At 50.3% G+C, this 19,711-nt stretch overlaps 1 protein-coding gene across 1 annotated transcript; it reads left to right on the forward strand.

Moving 5' to 3' along the window:
* Nucleotides 1-5,117: 5,117 nt before the first annotated feature.
* MOGAT2 (monoacylglycerol O-acyltransferase 2) lies at nt 5,118-18,378 on the forward strand (the record flags this gene model as incomplete). Its single annotated transcript, XM_081240492.1, has 6 exons — nt 5,118-5,208; nt 9,948-10,126; nt 14,980-15,184; nt 15,500-15,674; nt 16,608-16,807; nt 18,224-18,378. 6 exons carry the CDS (start codon nt 5,118-5,120, stop codon nt 18,376-18,378), a joined length of 1,005 nt encoding a protein of 334 aa, XP_081096618.1.
* Between the last annotated feature and the right edge of the window lie 1,333 nt (nt 18,379-19,711).

The raw sequence follows: 19,711 nt of genomic DNA on the forward strand, positions 1-19,711 counted from the left end.
CTATTTTATTATTTAATTTTGTCCACTCCACACAGCTTGTGGGATCTCAGTTCCAGGGATCGAACCCAGGCCATGGCAGTGACAGCACTGAATCCTAATCACTAGGCCGCAGGGAACTCCCTCGTTTGATTTTTAAAATTTCTTCTACATCAATTATGTCTCCACTATCTTTTCTTACTTTGTGAATGTGTGGTTTGTCCCTTTTATTCTTTTTTTTTTTTTTTTTTTTTCTTTTTTTTTTTGCGGTATGCGGGCCTCTCACTGTTGTGGCCTCTCCCGTTGCGGAGCACAGGCTCCGGACGCGCAGGCTCAGCAGCCATGGCTCACGGGCCCAGCCGCTCCGCGGCATATGGGATCCTCCCAGACCGGGGCACGAACCCGCATCCCCTGCATCGGCAGGCGGACTCTCAACCACTGCGCCACCAGGGAGGCCCTGTCCCTTTTATTCTTGATTACATTAGCTAGTAGTATGTTTTTTTCATTAGTTATTTTTAGAAAACTAAAAATTTAATTTATTCATTAGAGCTATTCTTTTTCTAACCTCTCATTAATTTCTGCTTTTATCATTATTATTTTCTTCCTGTGGTTTCTTTGTTGCTCTTTTGATAGATATTATGATGTGGGAATTTAATTCATTTATTCTTTCTTTCATTTTTATTCACATGTGTGTTTCCTCAAAATGAACTGTGATTCAACATTTTATGAATTCCAACATTCCAAGAGAGACTTTTGGAAACTGTTGAGATGATTCTAAAATGTATATGGAAGAGTAAGGGTAAATTATAGCCTGGACAATTGTAAGACAGAAGAGCAAGGAGGCTTGCCCTCCTAGATATTAGAGCTAAGTAAATAATTAAGATGGTGTGGCACTGGCAGAGATAGATAAACAGACAATAAAAGAGAATAAAAGCCCGACACAGGCCACAAATGTGTAGAAATCTATTGTATGACAGAGGTGGCACATTACCTCATGGGGAAGGGGGGGCGGTGAACAAATGGAACTGCACAGAATGGTTCTCATATGTTAAAGATACAATTGGAACCTAACTCATACTGTATAAACATCCAGATGCAGTAAGGACTTACATATGAAAAACAAACAACAAACTTAAAAATTTTTTTTGATTAATTAATTAATTTTTTGGCTGCTTTGGGTCTTCATTGCTGTGCATGGGCTTTCTCTGGTTGCGGCGAGTGGGAGCTACTCTTCATTGTGGTGCATGGGCTTCTCATTGCGGTGGCTTCTCTTGTTGCGGAGCACGGGCTCTAGAGTGTGCGGGCTTCAGTAGTTGCATCACGTGGGCTCAGTAGTTGTGGCTTGCGGGCTGTAGAGCGCAGGTTCAGTAGTTGTGGCACACGGGCTTAGTTACTCCGTGGCATGTGGGATCTTCCTGGACCAGGGTTTGAACCCGTGTCCCCTGCATTGGCAGGTGGATTCTTAAGAACTGTGCCACCAGGGAAATCCCAAACTTTAAATTCTTAATGGTAAATATAAGTGGGAAAAGATTTCCTGAATCAGACCAGGCAATGACTATTTAATAAAAGGCTGATGAATATGAATCTATTAAAATGTAAAATGTTTGTTCATCCAGTGACACCTTAAAACACAAGCTAAAAATTGGGAGAATAGATTTGCAATATGTGCAACCTCAAAGGTTAGTAACATGAGTGCATAAAAAACTTCAAATTTAGGCAAAAAGCACAAAAAACACTGTAGAAGAATGGAAGAAAATTAAGAATGAGCTTTTCACAGCAGAGGAAACTCCTATGAATAAAGCCATGTGCAACAGTCGTGTTCAGGAAATGCAAGATCCCAACCAGATATCACTCTACACACTAGCAAATAATAATAAGTCTGACCACACCAAGGGCCAGAGAGGTTACACGTCTATGGGATCTCACATCTATTTCTGGTGAAGGTATAAACTGGTGCTGCTGTTTTGGGAAAAGTCTGGCACTACTACTGCCAAGCTCCTGCAGTCACATACTCTGACCCAGCAGTCCCTCCAGCTGCTGAGATTCTGGGAGAGAGAAAGGGCACAGTGACAGAGATCAGTGAGAACGCTAATGTCAGAGTCAATCAAAGAGGCTGGCTGTGGGTGTGGAAAGCAGCTTTCCACCGCGAGAGATATTTAAATCAACAATAGGCTAGAACATGAACTTGACATAAAATCATATCCAAATGGCCAATAAACATATTAAAGTGTGCTCAACCTCTTAGGCATTAGGAAATCACTATAAGCACAATAAAGTATCCCTGCATACTCACTACAATGGCTAAAATGTTGAGAAGGATATGGAGCAACTGGAATTCTCATGTGGGCCTTGCGGGTGTAAATTTGTACAACCACTTTGGAAAATATGTGCCTTTATACCAGGAGACCCAGCCAGTCTATTCCCAGGCACACACACAACAGAAAAGTATAGAAATGTGTACCACAAGCCAGGTACAGAATGCCTGTACTGCTCTGTGATACATAGGAGAGTTGGGAAGAGAGTAGATCAGAGTTCTCATGAAAAGGAGATATTTTTTTCCTTTCTTTTTATTGTACTATGTGAGACAATGGATGTTAACTAAATCTGTTGTAATCATTCACAATATATGTGAATCAAACCATCATGCTGTATACCTGAAACTTATACAATGATATATGTCAATTTTTTCTCAAAAAAATTGGAAAGAAAAAGAAAAGAGAAAAGAATGCCCATAGCAGCACAATTCACAATAGCCAGAAACAGACAACAGCCCAAATACCTCTCAGCAGTGAAATGGATGAATTCTGGCATATTCACAGAGTGAAGTCCTATATGGCAACGAGAACAAACGTACTACAAACACACACAATTTGGATGACTCTCAAAATATAATCCTGAGCCAAAAGAGACCGTCCCAGAAGGTATATTGTGTAAGGCTCACTTATTATAAAGTTCGAAGCAGAGACGAGGTTGGTGTGAGGGTCGGGGAGGAGAGGAGTGACGGGCAAGGACACGGGTGCTGGTCAGGTTCTATTTGTGCATCAGAGCAGAGGTCACAGCAGTGTGTCCACTCTGTGACAATGTATCACTCCTACACTTAGGATTTGTGCCTTTTGCTGTATGCTTGATATATTTCAGTTCAAAGTGTACATTTAAATGGAGAGATTTAGGAGAACCGACTGAGAGAGTTGGATGGAGAGGGACAGAAAGAGTCTAGTGTGACTCTAAGGTTTTGGCCTGAGGAACCAGGTCACTGGAGTCCCCTTTCCTGCGATGGCAAACAGCAGAGGAAAGGCCAGCCTGGGCAGGTGAGGGGAGGTCAAGTTCAGTTTGAGACAGGCTGTGATGGAGGTGCTGAGCAGGCTGTCAGGGTAGATGTCAAGTAGCCACCTAGCTAGTCAAGTCTGGAGCCCAGGGGGAAGTCAGGGCTGCAGATGCAGTTTGGAAGTATTTGTCCTGCAGATAGACTCCAAGGCCATGAGCCTGGATGAAGTCTCTGCAGGAGAGAGGGTGGAGAGAAGAGGGAGGTTCCAAGTGAAACCGTGTAACTCAGATTGGGGCTTGAACCTATGGGCTGGGACTTGAACCCAGCCAAAACCCAGATTGGGACTTGAACCCATGGTCTTTTAACTGAGATCACACACCTGGTCTCAGGACTTAATGAAGCTCAGATTCTTGATGTCTCATCGCAGAAAGAATTCAGTGAGAGACAAAGTGATAGGTAAGAAGTGGATTTATTTAGAGAGAAACACTCCACAGATAGAGTGTGGGCCATCTCAGAAGGTGAGAAAGGCCTTGGGATAAACACACTCCCCAGACAGAGTGTGGGCCATCTCAGAAGGTGAGAAAGGCACCAAGGTATGGGGTTGTCAGTTTTTATAGGGGTGGGTAATTTCATAGGTTAATGAGTGGGAGGAGTATTTCAGCTATTTTGGGGAAGGGGTGGGGGTTTCCAGAAGTTGGGCCACTGCCCACTTTTTGGCCTTTATGGTTGGCCTTGAACTGTCATGGCACCTGTGGGTGTGACATTTAGCTTGCTGATATGTTACAGTGAGTGTATACTGAGGCTCAAGGTCCACTACAGAGACTTCCCTGGTGGTCCAGAGGTTAGGACCCTGCGCTTCCACTGCAGGGGGCACGGGTTCTATCCCTGGTTGGGGAACTAAGATTCCACATGCTGCATGGTGCAGCCAAAATTAAACACACACACACAAGTCTAATGAAACTCGACTCGTCCGCCATCTTGGACTTACTTGGTTCTAATCAGTTTATGTCGTGTCCTCGGGCTATGTCATTCTTTTAAAGGTTGTGCCCTGCCCTCTTCCCTCCTGTTTCACAAGGACTACGTGGGCAAGCCTGGTGAAGGCTAAGAGCCGCAATTAGACCCAGGGGCAGCCAGAGGAGCAGGAAAGAAACCAGGAGAGTGTGGAGTCCACAGGCCAAGTGGTTTCAAGGAGCAGGGAGTGACCAACTGTGTCTAAGGTTGCTGAGAGGTCAAGATGAGAGCTGAGAATGGACCACTGGATTCAGCAGCATGGAGGCCATTGGTGAACTTGTCAAGGGCAGTTCCATGGAGCAATGGCATCTGAAGTCTGGAGGAGGGAGGACAGAATGGGAGGGGAGGATGTGGAATGCAGACAGGGCTCTTCCATGAATAGGGCAGAGGGTGGAGGAGATGGTGGGGCCGAAGGATTTGTAGACAGGAGTTGCTACTGCATGTTTGTGGAGGGGAACAGTGGCAGAAGAGAGGAGACAGTTATTGCAGCCATGCCATTGGGTAGGTGAAGAGGGACAGGATTGCCCTATACTCAGTGCTTTATCTGCCAAGTGGAGGGCAAGATTCAAGCAAACAGAGAAAGGCATCTGGCAGATAAGGTTTTGCTTGAGGAGGCAAATGTCCTTCCCTCCCTGCTTCCTTTACCTGGCTCCAGGGCAAGTGGGTTCAAAGCTTTCTACCAGGAAACAGATCCTTGGCAGGGCGGGGACAGGGAGGCGTTGGGCTGCGCAGTGTGGGGTGGGGCACCCTCCTCTCCAGCCACTAACGCTTACTCAACCCCTGGCAGCAGCAAAAACCAGTAAGTAGGTGCCTAAGACCACAGCAGAGCTCAGAGAAGACACCGGAATCAACCAAAAGAGACAGCATGGTGGAGTTTGCACCGTTGTCCGTGCCATGGGAGCGCAGGATGCAGACCTTTGTGGTCCTGCAGTGGGTTTTCGCCTTTCTGGCTCTGGGTAAGGTGGGCTGGGCTGGGGGGATGGGAGGCCATGGGATTCTTCGTCTCACCTGCTGGTGCCAGACTGGGTAGGGAGTGCTCCCCGCAGGGCTAGTGTTCAGCCTGTACACTGATGCCACTACACTGGCGTTAAACTGTGGACATACTCTTTACAGACTGGTCAATAGCCATTTCACACACTCACACACAAACATGGGTGCACGCGCGCACACACACACACACACACACACACAGAAATACCATACACATACCCCATGTCCTCGCTCAGAAGCTCCCCGAAATTTTGCAGCTAAAGCAAGCCCTCCAGTTCCCTGCCCCTAGCATCCCTGATGATTGACCTGTGTCTCTGCCCTAAGGGTTGTTAAAACATTTAAAATATCCCCGGTTACCCCATTCCATAGATGAGCAGGGAAGCTAATTTGCCTTAAATGTCCAAGGCTGTAGGTCTGGACCCCTCCTACTGCCAGAGGAGGAGAGGGAAGGCAGCAGAGGGAGGAGAGAGGGCTGAGGGCGTGGGAGGAGGTGTGGAGCAGGGGCAGGAGGCCACAAGCCGACAAGTAGGCTGGCTCCTGGGCAAAGGGCACTGGGGGCCCAGAGCCAGGTGGGCTGAGGCCCGGGGATTACAGGGGATGAGGGACGTCTTGCCCAGCTGGCCTTGGGAAAGCTTTCCCAGCAGGAGTGTGTCTGACTGTCCGGGCCCACCCCCAGCCCAGCCGGGGACCCTGGCAACGTCAGGAGCAGCACAGGGAGGTCAAGCAGCGCTGGGTCTGGAGCTAGAGGGAGGGTCGCTGAGCAAAGGGATCTGAGCCCACTCGCGCCACGAGCAGGAGCTTGTACCTTGTCCCTTATCCTGGGGACAAAGTGGAGCCCAGGAGGCTTTTTGGTACAGGAGTGACAAGGTCCAATCTGTGTGGGATAGGTCTCAGTGCCTGAAGTCTATGGATCTGCTGTGTTTGGGGTGTGGGGGGTAGACCAATAGCAGGGAGTAGCCACCAGCTAGATCGGGGTCCCATGTGGCATGGGCCAAATCCAGCCCACTGACTGTTTTTTTTTTCTTCTTCTTTTTTTTTTTTTTTGTGTGTGGTACGCGGGCCTCTCACTGTTGTGGCCTCTCCCGTTGCGGAGCACAGGCTCCGGACGCGCAGGCTCAGCGGCCATGGCTCACGGGCCCAGCTACTCCACGGCATGTGGGATCTTCCTGAACCGGGGCACGAACCCATGTCCCCTGCATCGGCAGGCGGACTCCAACCACTGCGCCACCAGGGAAGCCCCTTCCACTGATTGTTTTTGCATTTGTACAGCCCATGAGCCAAGAAGAGTTTTTACATTTTAAATGTTTGCGTAATTCAAATCATTATGTGCCTATGTAATATCCTCCAAGTTGCCCAATATAGCCTCAGAGTCTAAAATATTTACAATCTGGCCCTTTAAGAAAAAGATTGCCTCCCCTGGTCTGGCAGTGAGAGGAAAGAAAGGGCCCCTTTTCAAGGATACTTAGGAGATGAGACCACAGGGTGGGATTTACAGACTGGCAGGAGAGTAAGGGCTTCCAGTGGGGGAGTAAACACCACACATGTTGTGACCGGCTGGCTCATGCTGGACATAGAGCAGGCATTTTGGGGAGGGGCAAAGAAGTGGCCGGAGAGGTCAACCAGGGCCTGTCACTGAGGACTCAGGGCCCAGAAACAAATACTTTCCAGTGGGTTACATGTTTACTCTGTTTCCTTTCCTCTCCTCTATATTTCACACACTCACACAGGAAGAAGGTAAACTCCATTCAAATAGTTGGTCTTGTTCTCAGCTGCATCTCCAGCTCCTAGAAGAGTTGGTGTTGATAAATGTTTGTTGAATGAATGAATGTTGGGAGCATGATGTAGACAAAAGAGTAGAATTGAGTGCCAGGTCCCATCCTACTAGCTTGCTGTGGGACCTTAGCCAATTTGCATACCCTCTCTGGGTCTCAGTAAAGTGGGTTCTTAACGTTTCTCCCCCTTGGTGTTACAAGGTGAAAGAAGGTGTCTCCCTTCCTAAGGGACTGAAAAGATCCCCAAGTTTGGGTTTTGCCTGCTGACAGGAGTTAAAAGGTGACCTCAGGGTGAGGGGGATGGTGGAGAGTTCTTTCTGTCAAGTGCAAGTTCTTTTGTGGGTTTTTTCCTAACCTTAACATGCTATGTTAGTTACAAAAATGAATACGTGCCATTGTAACACATCCAAACAAAATGTGTATCCTAAAAGTGAAAGACTTCCCCAAATCCTACCCTCCAGGGAGCCACTATTTTATTTATTTATTTATTCATTCATTCATTCATTTTGGGCCGTGCACATCGTGGCTTGTGTGAAAGCAGCCGTGAAAGTGCGGAGTCCTAAGCACTGGATGGCCAGGGAATTCCCTCCAGGGAGCCACTATTAACAACTCGGTTTTATTCTCTAGAGGCGAGGCGGTTTTCTGAAAGGGGGATCGACCCAGGTAGACTTGATTTTGCCCAAGGGCAGAGAGTCCTAGCTGAGGTTCTTTACCATTTTCTCACATTAAATATTTGTTATGTAAATAAAAATGATAAAATCTAAGTCAACTGCCCAGCCATCCTTATCCCTTATCTCCTGGTGTCTGCCTCCTCCCTCCAGATCTGCAGGTGTCCTTCCAGCCTCTATGCATGAGCATCCACAAGGGTGGACATGTTATTCTTCATGCAAATGGTGGCATTTCATTCCCACTCTTCTGCAACTTTCCCTTTCAAGTTTTTTATTAAAAAAAAACCTTAAAGGCAAACAAAAAAGTGATCAACTCACCAGGAGTGTCGTTGGTCCTTTTCTGAATCCTCCAGGAATCACAAGGCTGATGTGAGATCACAGGTTCCAGCAGCCATTGGCCAGCAGGCCTGGGAAGGAGGGGAAATGCCTGGAGGGGAGCTGCCTGCGATGGCAGTGACTCAGGGCTGTCGCTCCTTCCCGCTGTTCAAGAGACGCCAGATGAATGGGTTTGAGTGTGAAGCCTCCCCATTTTTCATTATTAGTGACTAATTAAATGCTATTTTAAAATAAAGTACAGAGGTGGAAGAAACCCAATTGTCCATCGGTCCATTGATGGATGAATGTATAGCAAATGCCACAAATAACACAATGGACTGTTATTCAGCCATAAAAAGGAAGGAGTTTCTGAAACATACATCAACATGGATGAATCTTGAGGACATTGTGCTAAGTGAGATAAGCCAGTCACACACACACACACACATACAAGTACTTTATGATTCCTCTTATGTGAGGTTTGTGGACTAATCAAATTCATGGAGACAGAAAAGAGAATTGTGGTTGCCAGGGGCTGGGGGAGAGGGACATGGGAGTTTTTGTTTAATGGGTACAGAGGTTGGGAAAATGAAAAGAGTTCTGGGAGTGGATGGTCACGATGGTCAATGTGAATGAACTTAATGCCACTGTACACTTAAAAATGGTTCAGATGATAAAGTTTATGTTACGTATATTTTACCACCATAGAAATTTAAAAAAACAAAACAAGTGCCACAAACACAGCACTGGAAAGTCAGCTCCACGAGGGCAGGAATTTTTCTCTGTTGTTCACGGCTGAACCACCAACACCTGGCACATAGGTGTTCTGTGTAAACTGAACATCTGTGAGCCCCAACCTATTTTCTCTGGCTTATGAATTTTACTACTGTTCAGACTGGGTCAAAAGTCCTCTTCTCCTGGAAGCCTGCCAGGAATGACAGACCCAGTCTACCCTACTTTCAGATGCAATACAACCGGAGGCTGACCTTTTTAAGGGTGTGAGTGCATGGTGTTGAGTGGAAGGAATGGGATGGGGAGGGAGAAATATTCTCTGGGAATGATGTTCCATTAGCATCAGGTAAGGGTCAGCCTCATAGACCTCCTGAACCTGAGATGAAGCCAGGATTAGCTTGCCGCAAGGGACTTGGAATCGTAGGTAAGAGGTGTTTCCTCTTTTGGCCTGGTCCTAGCCATGCTGCACCCCAACCCATGGGCCAGCCACAAGTTGGCCTCTTCCTTCCTGCCTCCTTCACCAGGAAAGGGCATGGCAGGCAGAGGAAGCAGCATAAGCAAAAGCTAAGAGATTGAAGGAACTCAATCTCTCAGTGTAGGTACACTGAGCAGTTTCATGTGGCCGGAGCATGGGGTGCACGTGGGTGAGTGAGGGTGGAGTGGGAGGGGGATCAGACCAGCCATGGGGAGCCTGAGTGCCAGGCTGAGCTACCTGGGCTGTTTTTAAAGTTATGAGAAAGCCATGGAAGAACTTTAATTAGAGGGGGGATCTGGCAGGATTTATCTATGGAAAGATGGGCGAGAGTGGACAGAGAGAGGGCTGGGCAGAGAGAATGTCTCCTTTTTCTCTGAGGGCCCAAAGGGTGCAAACGAGAAACAGTTAAACCAGTCACTTCTCCCCCAGGCATTTATTGAGCACCTGGTGAATATAGATACTTAACTGGACAGAGAGGAGGTGGAGGGGGAAGACTGGAGCGAATGAGGCAGCCTGGTGCAGTGGGAAAAAGTGAGTTTGGAGTTAGGCCTACCTGGCTTCAAATCCAGGCTCCCAGTATGACACTGGATGGGCTGCATTCCTTCCTCTTTGAAGGCAGGGGAGGCTGACCCCTTCTCCCTGGGGTGAGGGCTGGACAGGACAGTGCTGCTACTGCTGGGCATTGGGGTAGAAATCCTTCCTTCACCCCTCTGACCACTGATGGTTCCTGCTTCCCTCCCCAGCCCAGATCTGCATTGTGGTCTTCATAGGTCTCCTGTTCACAAGATTCTGGATCTTCAGTATCCTGTATGCAACCTGGTGGTACCTGGACCGAGACAAGCCATGGCAGGGCGGCAGGCACATTGAGGCCTTAAGGCGCTGGGTCGTATGGAAGTACATGAAGGACTATTTCCCCATCTCAGTGAGTAATGGGGCTGGCTGGGGTGTGGCCAGGACCGTAGTGCCCCGCGTGTCCGTGGGGAAGTGCGGCCCTGTGTGCAGTGAGCAGAACACTGGGCTGGGAGGTAGGAGCCAGGCTTCCACCACTATGTGGCCTGGGGAAGAGTCCAGCTTTTGTCTGGCCATAGTTTCCCACCTGCAGGGATATGGGGCAAGTATGAGGACTGATGAATGAACAGGATTTGAGGGAGCTCTGTGGGCCATGTAGTGTGACACACATATGTATCTTATAGGTATAAACCCCTCAGTAGCCATGCCTGGGGGTGAAGGTAATAAACTTAAGGTCCTAAGAGACCCTCTAGCCCCACACTTCATAAGATGAGGAGACTAACCCCTAGAGAGGGACAAGGATGTGATCAAGTTCACATACAAACCCTTTTACTGATTTAAAGTTTGTACATTAAGTCAGTTTAAAGGGACAGGGGAGAGGACCCTGAACTTGTTCTCAGATTCTGCCCCTCACTCTGGTATGTTAGGCATCCTTGGACAAGGCCTTGCCCCATTCTAAATCTTAGTTTACAAATGTATCCAGTGAGCACACTGATCCTTCCCACTTGAGTGCTTTTGAATCTCTGACTTTCAGACTCAGGGCACCTCATGGCCTTTTGGACACTTGACCCTGGACCCAAAGTTCCGTCCTGAGTGGAGCAAAATCCTTGACTGAGTGAACTGACCTTGGCTCCTTTCCTGAATCCCAGACAGACTAAAGTCTTGGGTATAAGCAGCTGGGCAGGGATGATTTATTGTCCAGATAGGATAGGGAAGGCAATGGGGACTCAGAGAGGTGCCAGGCAGGGGCAGGTGGCCCTCCTCTGGAAACAGGAGAGAAGAAACATATAGAGTGTGGCCTCTGGAGCTAAACAGACTAGGTTCTATTATCATTTCTGCAACATACAAGTGGCGTGACCTTGGGTGAGTTACACAGTCTCTCTGAGCCTCAGTTTCCTCATATGTAAAGTGGAGATGATGCCACATACATCATTGGGTTGTGTGGATTCCATGAGACAGCAAGTAAAGCACTTTGTATGTTCTCAGTAAACTAGTAGTTTGTAGTATTTTACTGAATTGCTGGGGATTCTGGGGAGATGTGGGCATAGCTATGGGTCTAGGGAGGACCCACACCTGCATGGCTTCTCCCACCCCAATCTGGGAGCCCCACCTCTTCCTGGCCCTCCAGAAATTAGGTCCCCAGCTGGTAAAGCGATAGGGAATGGAGGAAACAGGCTCAAAGAGGGTAAACAGCTTGGCCACGTCATGAGCCCTCAGCAGCAGAGTCAGAGTTCCCGCCTTGCTCCCTTCTGATAGTTCTGGAGCCCAGCAAGGACTAGCAAAGGCGGGGCAACAGCTCGGGTGCAGGAGCCCTTAGCATCCAGTGAGCAGGGCCTCCTGGGCAAAGGGAAAGAGTGGGATGGGGCAGGGCAAGGCAGGGCAACAGGGCAGGGGCTGGGCAGAGGGCAGGAAGTTGGCTGGCAGAGGCTTCCATGCTCATTAGGGGTGATCGATGTTGAAGGGCAGAGCGAGTGGGCAGTGCTGAGCCAACCTGAGGTGCCCGGGTGGGGGCAGTCTTCCTCGACCCCATATCTGCTTCCTCTGCAGGGTGCCCTCCCAGGACCTTGTCAGCAGAAACGAGCAGGGTTTGCTGGGTCCCGAGGGAAGCCATGGGAATGTTATGGGCAGAGTCCCTCATCCCCACCCCAGGACTTCTGAGCTTTGAGATTCTGAATTCCCATCCCTCCCTCTCCTCTTCCCAGGCTCACTCTTCTGTGCCAGGAAGGCCAGAGTTTCCATGGGAAAGTACGGCCTGTAGCCTGAGAGTGTTTGTGACATCAGCTACCAGGCCAAGGAAAACTATAAGTGGTTTCTGGCCTCAAGTAGAGCTTTGTAGATTCTGGCTCTGTGGTCTCACTCCACACTGTGAGCTAAATCCTGAGTCCACCAGGGAAGGAAAGGCGGCCTGCGAAGGGAAGAGCACAAGCTCAGGCCCGGAAGCCTGCCACTGCGTGGTTTCTGAGCAATAGTGTGACTAAAGCAGAAGGTGCACCTGGGGATGAGGCAGGAGAGGTTTTTCGGGATAAGGTAATGGAGGCCAGTGCAGGCCATTCCACAGAACTGGAGCTCTTCAACTGAAAGCTCTCCAGGGGGCTGTCTTCCTGCCATCCCGCGACCTCCAAAGGACAGCCTCTGGCTCTCTTTACAGCTGGAGCTGCCGCCAGTTGTGGAACCTGATGCTGAGCAGCTCTGTGCCTGTCTTGTCCGCCATCCTCCTGCTCCTCCAGCCAGTTAGCCCCCCAGGAGGGTTTCTCAACCCTGGCACTACTGACACTGGACTTGTTTTGCAGAACTTCCATGTGCACAGTGTTCAGGATTGTTGCCCACTGCAGGCCTGTGGCATCACCACCTGCAGAGGGCGGGCAGTACCACCAAGAGGCCTGCAGGGAGTGGGAAGATGAGCACTTTGACTCGCCTGTCCTGGGCTGGGAGCCTGCGGACTCTGGACCCCACCGCCTCCCTGGAGCCCCTCCTACGCTTCCACACACTTCCAAAGCGCAGATCCTGCAGGGATCTTGGGGGGGCCAGGAGGCAGGGGGTCCTGGATAAGGAGTCCCCACTCTGCTGGAGTGCCCCACGTTCTCAAGCCTCCGCCTCCTCCCGTCAAAGGCATGGGGATCCCTGAGCTGCTATCAGTACTTACTGTGAGTTTACGAACTATAGCATCTAGTTGTGAATTTCAAGCAAAAGTAGGGCACAGTCTCTGTGTCTTGGAGCTTTCCAACCTCACCCTTAGCCCTCCTAAAGGGCTAATGGTGGAGAATCAGGCAACATTTCCCCCAGGAGGAGCTGTCTCCACCCCCTGTTAGCCTTCTCGGCACAGCTGGTGACGTTCTGCGCGCACCGTCTTGCTCTTTGCTTTTTCACCCGACGAGCAGTTGTGGCATCTTCCCATATCAGGACAGGAAGAGCTATGTCGTACATCCCTATGGCTACACAGTGGCCCATGAGGGAATGTTCCATAATTTGGCTAAATGGGCCCTGTTTATGGACATCTGAGTGGATGCCAAGTTTTGGTATTGCTTAAAATGATGCTTCAGTTAATAATCTTGTTCAGATGTCGTTTTGCACAAGTATGAGAAATTCTGTGGCTAAATGCCTCAGCAGTGGAGTTGCTGGCCTAAAAGGTCAGTTATGTTTTTCAACTGTAATATTGATAAATACTGCCTCATAGCGTTTAGGCATGTTGTACAAAATTATTTTCCCACTAGCTGAGAAAGAGAATTCATAAGCAAGTGCTTCAGTGCGGGGAGCCAGGTATGTTTTTCAAGAAACACACCGAGATGGGTTCCTAAGGAAACACCTTTCCCAATGAGAATAACCAGAATTATCTCTGCTTGTCCTTATTTTCACGTCCAATAAATCCCCACTGAATGAGTGGAAGAGGTTTGTCCTCATCTTGGAAGCAATGGCACCTCCACCTATGGTCCCCTCAGCCTTTCTGCAAAGGGTCAAGGGTAACCAGAGGGCATACTGGGGGGCGGGGATTTGCGGAGATCAAGTCCAGGTCAAGGACAGGACAATTTGGGGCTGTTCAGCTTGGGTAGGGCAGACAGGATCAGACCCCCATTGCTACCCCTTGGGTCCCACCAGGCTGCTCTGAGAGCAGGCAGCCAGGCCTCTGGGGCCCGAAGGCAACAAGAATCCTCAGGGTCATTCTGAAAATTTCAGCTTGGTGACAGGATGAACTTTCATGGTGCCAAAGCTGAGCCAGAGTGGAATGGACTGCTGACGCCTGGAAATGCAAATTGCAAGGCCTATGCAGAATTGTCAGGGAGCTTCCTGCCAGGGGCTTAGGGCTTGGGCCAGGGGCCTCAGGGCCTCCAACTCTGATGGCTGTGCCTCCCAGATAACAGGGCTCTGTAGAGGGCAGGCCCGGCAGTTACTGGCAGAGTGGAGAAGGGGTTGGTCACACACACAATCAGTGCCCCGGCAGTAATCTTTGCACGCTGAAGCCTGTCCAGTAAATGGCGGAGCAGCATTTGTTAACTCAGTTCCTCTCCTTCCACCTTCATGCCACTTTGCCTGGAAGCTGCTAATGACAAACAGCTCTCCTCTCCCACTCCCTCTACAATATCTAGTGGTCTCCCCGGCACCCTCCATGCTGCAGGACTGACCAGACCAGGGCAGAGCTGCCAATGGGCAGGGGAAGAGGTGGGTGGATGGCAATGAAGGTCTGACATGGGGGGAGCAGAGAACCACCAGGGAGACATTTGCATTGTACAGAGGGTTAAACAGGACTTGGGCCAGTCTCTAGGTCTGCATGCTCTTTCAACCACCCCTGATATATCTTGCAAATGCTCACTCCCAGGTCCTAAGCGCCAAATTTTCTCATAGGGAGTTTTGTTAAACTAGGGCTCTTCAAGCATAGTGGCACCCCTGTGTGGCCCTTGATGGTGTATGAACTATACCAGTTATAATTCAATGTATCAATTATGATTATCCTGTCCTGTAGTCTTGGTAATTCCATGGCAGTCACGGACCTGAGCTTCTCAGCAGTCCTGGGAGGTAGGTGGGACAGGATCAAATGTCCGCATTTGATAAATTAAAAGCCAAAGAGGGAAGCAATTTGTCCGAAGCCAGCAGCAAGTCTGAGACACAGATGGCACCACGGTCTCCCTAGATGCATTCAAACGTATATCTCCATCTTCATAAGAACCTGAGGCTCAGAGAGGGGGAGCAAGTTGCTCAAGGTCACACTGGTGATGGCAGAATCAGGGAGGGCCTGAGATCCAGCCCCCACTCACCAGGTTGCTGTCCCTGCAGCTGGTCAAGACCGTGGAGCTGGACCCCTCCCGGAACTACCTCGCTGGCTTCCACCCCCATGGGGTCCTGGCAGCTGGAGCTTTTACCAACCTGTGCACCGAGAGCACCGGTTTTTCTTCACTGTTCCCTGGCATCCGTCCACATCTGATGATGCTGAACTTGTGGTTCTGGGCCCCTTTCTTCAGGGATTACATCCTGTCAGGGGGTGAGTCTTCCCACCCCTGGGTAGCCCAGGGAGATGAGGGCTGGAGGCATGGAGGAGGGATTTTAAGGAGGACTTCTAACAATTCTGTACTTAATCCAAGAACATGTGTAGTGGAGAAGGAGGCTAGACCCAAGGAAGCACTTCCCACAGCTCCATGCCCAGCAAAGAGCTCGGCAAGGGGCTGGGAAGAGGGGGAGGACACAGTCCCAGTCCTCAGGGAACTCCCAGTTGGGGGGGGGGGTGGAGCCCAGAGCACATCCTCCTCCACCATCCCTGCCCCCTTCACACCATACTTGACCTTCTTCCTCTCCCCAGGGCTGGTCTCAGCAGACAAGGAGAGCGCCGCTTACATTCTGAACAGGAAGGGAGGTGGCAGTCTGCTGGCCATCATTGTTGGGGGCGCCCAGGAGGCACTGAACGCTAGGCCTGGAGCCTACAGGCTGTTGCTGCGGAACCGCAAGGGCTTCATCAGGCTCGCCCTGATGCACGGGTATGGGGGGAGAGGGCTCTCGTTCAGCTGGAGATTGGCAAGGATTGTATTTTAGTGGGAAGACAGCAGAAATTAATGCAGATCCTATTTTGTCAGGGAGATTTTTTTTTAAATTAATTTATTTAATTTATTTATTTTTGGCCGCGTTGGGTCTTTGTTGCTGCACATGGGCTTTCTCTATTTGTGGCGAGAGGGGGCTACTCTTCATTGCGGCACGCAGGCTTCTCATTGCGGAGCACGGGCTCTAGGTGCCCGGGCTTCAGTAGTTGTGGCACATGGGCTTAGGTGCTCCGAGGCATGTGGGATCTTCCCAGACCAGGGCTTGAACCCGTGTTCCCTGCATTGGCAGGTGGATTCTTAACCACTGTGCCACCAGGGAAGCCCTGGCAGGGAGATTCTCAGTCCATTCACAATGAAGATTCTGTGTTGGTGACGATGTACTGTCTCCTTCCCAAATACCCAGAGAAGAGTCTAGAAGGGAGATTTGGTGATTAAAGGGACTAAGTGTCAAGGGTCATACTGCTGGAAGCCGGCATTAGATCTGAGACGGAGGGGATCTGGGAGAATGGAGTTTGGGGCATTGTTTAGAACTATTCTCCTACCTTGGAGCGTCTTTGAAGAATACAAGCTAACTGAGGAAGGTGAGACTTTTCCAAAGTTTGCAAATGTTTTTTTATCTGGGAGGACTCTCTGCAGCATTCTAGTCTCCCTGTCATGTTACAACTGCCAGGCAGTGGTCCTGAGAGGAGCTGGGACCTGCCCACAATCACAAAGCAAGGCCATAGCAGGACTGGGAGACACCAGAGGCCTCCTACTTCCATCCCAGGGCTCTGTTCTCTACCCCAATTCCTGGTCACTGGGTCCCTGCAGGAAGCGAGGTGACAAGCTTGCACCTTCTTGCACCTCCTAACCCTCTCTCCTGTCTCCCTCCAGGGCAGCTCTGGTGCCGATCTTCTCCTTTGGGGAGAATGACCTATTTGACCAGGTGGACAACTCTCCTGGCTCCTGGTTGCGCCAGACCCAGAACCGACTGCAGAAGATCATGGGAGTCTCCCTCCCGCTCTTCCATGGCCGTGGTGTCTTCCAGTACAGCTTTGGTCTTATGCCCTACCGCAAGCCCATCACCACCGTGGGTGAGCCAAGACCCAGGCTGGGATGGGGAAGCCTACAGGGCAAGGGGCCCAGGCCATGTGCTGCAAGGGGACATGCACATGGGCCAGACACATCTTTGACCTTGTGGAACTCACATTCTAGACTGGGAAACAGTTACACAGGCAGATATAAGGTAGTCTGGGAGGAGGACTCTAACAGAGACACAAAGAACAGTAGCCACTACTGAGTACCGAGCACCTGCTGTGTGCCAGGCACTGGACTGGCTTCTAACATGCAGCAGCTCAGGTATCCCAACAACCTTGGAGGCAGGGACTATCATCCCCATTTCACTGATGGCAAACTGAGACTCAGAGAAGTTAAATCATTTCCAAAAGAACACCCTGCCCTTGAGTAAATAAGTTGAGGTTTGGCCAGGATCTATTGGACTTTTTTATTACACCAAAGAAGGAGGGTTTAATTCTGACCAGATGATCTCATAAGGCTTATTGGAGAAGATGGATACAAGGGAAGGGCATTCCAGGTGTTAGAATTGTGTGTAAAGTAGCAATCAGAAGGCTATGAAAGAAAGCCTGAGGGATTTTCCTGTAAATAGTGGGCATGGGCTTCAGTGCATGGACTTAGCACCGTCTTTCCAGCTATTTGGACAGCTCATTTGCTTTCTTCTTGGATTCCACCTAGGTTCCAATGGCAAAGCTTGTAGAGAGAGGTCTGTTCATCTCCAGCCACCCAATCATTTCTTAGTTGAGTACAGACTTGGTCAGCGCCCTACACCATGGCTTTCCCTGGGTTGTGTGGTAATATTTTCATGAATATAATTCACAAGTGATGCCTCCAGAGCCATTCCCAAGAGAAGAACACATAGCAGCTTCTTCCTGAGCCAGGCAGAACCAGAGGAAGGAGGTAGATAGGGCCTCCCGATCCCTCCCTAGAAAGGGGGCACTGCAGGCCAGCATGGAGAGAGAGGGGGGAAGAAGGGCTCTTGGGCTGTGGGCCGCCTCCCTGCAAGACATACAGGTGCTTCCCATCAACAGTATCTGAGACTCCCAGAGCCACCTGGCCTGGAGGTTAAGAGCACACCCCCAGGGCTTACCACCTGGCACTGATTCTTCCTGGCTATGTGACCTTGAACAAGTTACTTAACCTCCTTGAGCCTCATTGCCTGACCTGTCAAACAGGAATATTAGCAGGTTCTATCCATATAGGATTGTTAGGACGATTATAGGAGCTATTGCTTGTAATGCCAGCTGGTGGTATTGTTAATGTATCAGAATCTTGGAGTTGCCCTAACATCTTAGAACTTATCACCCAAAATAGAATTGAAAGTGAGACAATAAGAGCACTTTCCTGCACGGATGACCATTGTGGTGTAAACCCCAAGCGCACTGCAGCTCTGGTGGTTCCTGCTCTTGGCCACCTCACTCCTTTGTGTCTTGCAGTGGGGACGCCCATCGAGGTGCAGAAGACGCCGTGTCCCTCACAGGAAGAGGTGGACAGGCTGCACCAGCGCTACATGAATGAGCTAAGCAACCTCTTCGAAGCCCACAAGCTCAAGTACAACGTCCCCAGTGACCAACACTTGGAATTCTGCTAGTGCCTCCCCAGAGGAGGGGCTGCCCCAAAGGGCAGGGCTGACATTAGGGAGAATAGAGGGAGGGGCTGTGATCCCAGAAGGCTTCGCGGAGGTGTCCATTGAACACATCTCTAAAGCCTTCGATGACTCCTGCGTTTCTAACCCATGCCAGGCCCCGAGTCACAACTGGCAACATGGCAGAGGAGACCAGACTCTGGCATCGGTGATTTGCACTCCTGCTGTGACCCCTCTGCAAGGAGCCCTCTCCTTGGTCTGCCCACCTGAGAAATGGGAGAGATGCTAGGAGGGAATAATGTCCGGGTTCTCCGTCCTCTGTGGTCCTGTCACTCAGCGGGCAGGAAAAATTACCAGGTTTTTCTTCCTCTGCCTTGAGTGACAGCTGCAAGAAGCCACGAGCTGCAGCCCTTTCTCCTACAATTTCCCTCATCCTGCATCCTTCCTGTCCCAGCTCCTCCCTCCCTGAGCTGGAGAGGAGGGTGAGGCCACAAAGCCCCTGCACTCACCGTGGGCACCTTTGAGTTTCTGAGTCCTCTGAGCCCTGAAATGTCAGCCAGAGGGGCCCAGAAGGTAGGGAAGGAGAATTGCACTCTGTCATCGGCTGAATGACCAGGAGCGGACTTCTTCGCCCTCCTTCTGAGTCTCAGTTCCCCCGAGTGACTAGGATGACCTCTGATCTCAGCTCTGACGTCACATGGGCTGAGAGCTCCGTGAGGCAACTCCTACTCCATCCTTTGTAAGTTCAGCCCTGACCTTGGTATTAAAAATGGGCTCCATAAATGTCAATTCATCAAATGAAAGATTCTATTTTACTTTTTTTCTCATCCTCCCCACTTCCACCTGGGAGCACTGGTCAAAGCCTCACCTTTGCCCCCCAGCCTGGCCCCCCAGCCCTGCTGCCCTGTCTCCCCTTCCCAGATGGTGGATCAGATGGGCCAGAGAATGGCATGTCGCCTCTTCCTCACTGAACAGTCAACTCCAGCTTACCTCCTGTGACCTGTTCTGTTGGAAACAAGGGGGATGTTATGTAAAGACACTGGGCAGACCAGCCAGAGAATGAAGGCCCTCAGGGTTGGGCAGAGCTCCGGTCTTCTCCTGAAATCAGGCTGCCCTTTGACCTGGGAGAAGTTCTCAGTCATCATTATCCGCCCGGGGACAAAGAGCCTGCTGGGGCCCAGCCTGATGACACAGCTTGCCAGTGCCGGTGACGGGTGGGACAGGGGTCAGCCAGCACAGCTCTGCCAGCAGCCAAGTGGCCCGGCCCAGCCTCACCCTCTCAGGGGGACTGGGCTTTGCTAGGTATCCGGAGGGGGCGAGGCGGAAACATGGGGGCTGC

This window comes from Mesoplodon bidens (assembly GCF_964165515.1).
Source record: "Mesoplodon bidens genome assembly, chromosome: 7".
Classification (NCBI taxonomy): domain Eukaryota; kingdom Metazoa; phylum Chordata; class Mammalia; order Artiodactyla; family Ziphiidae; genus Mesoplodon; species Mesoplodon bidens.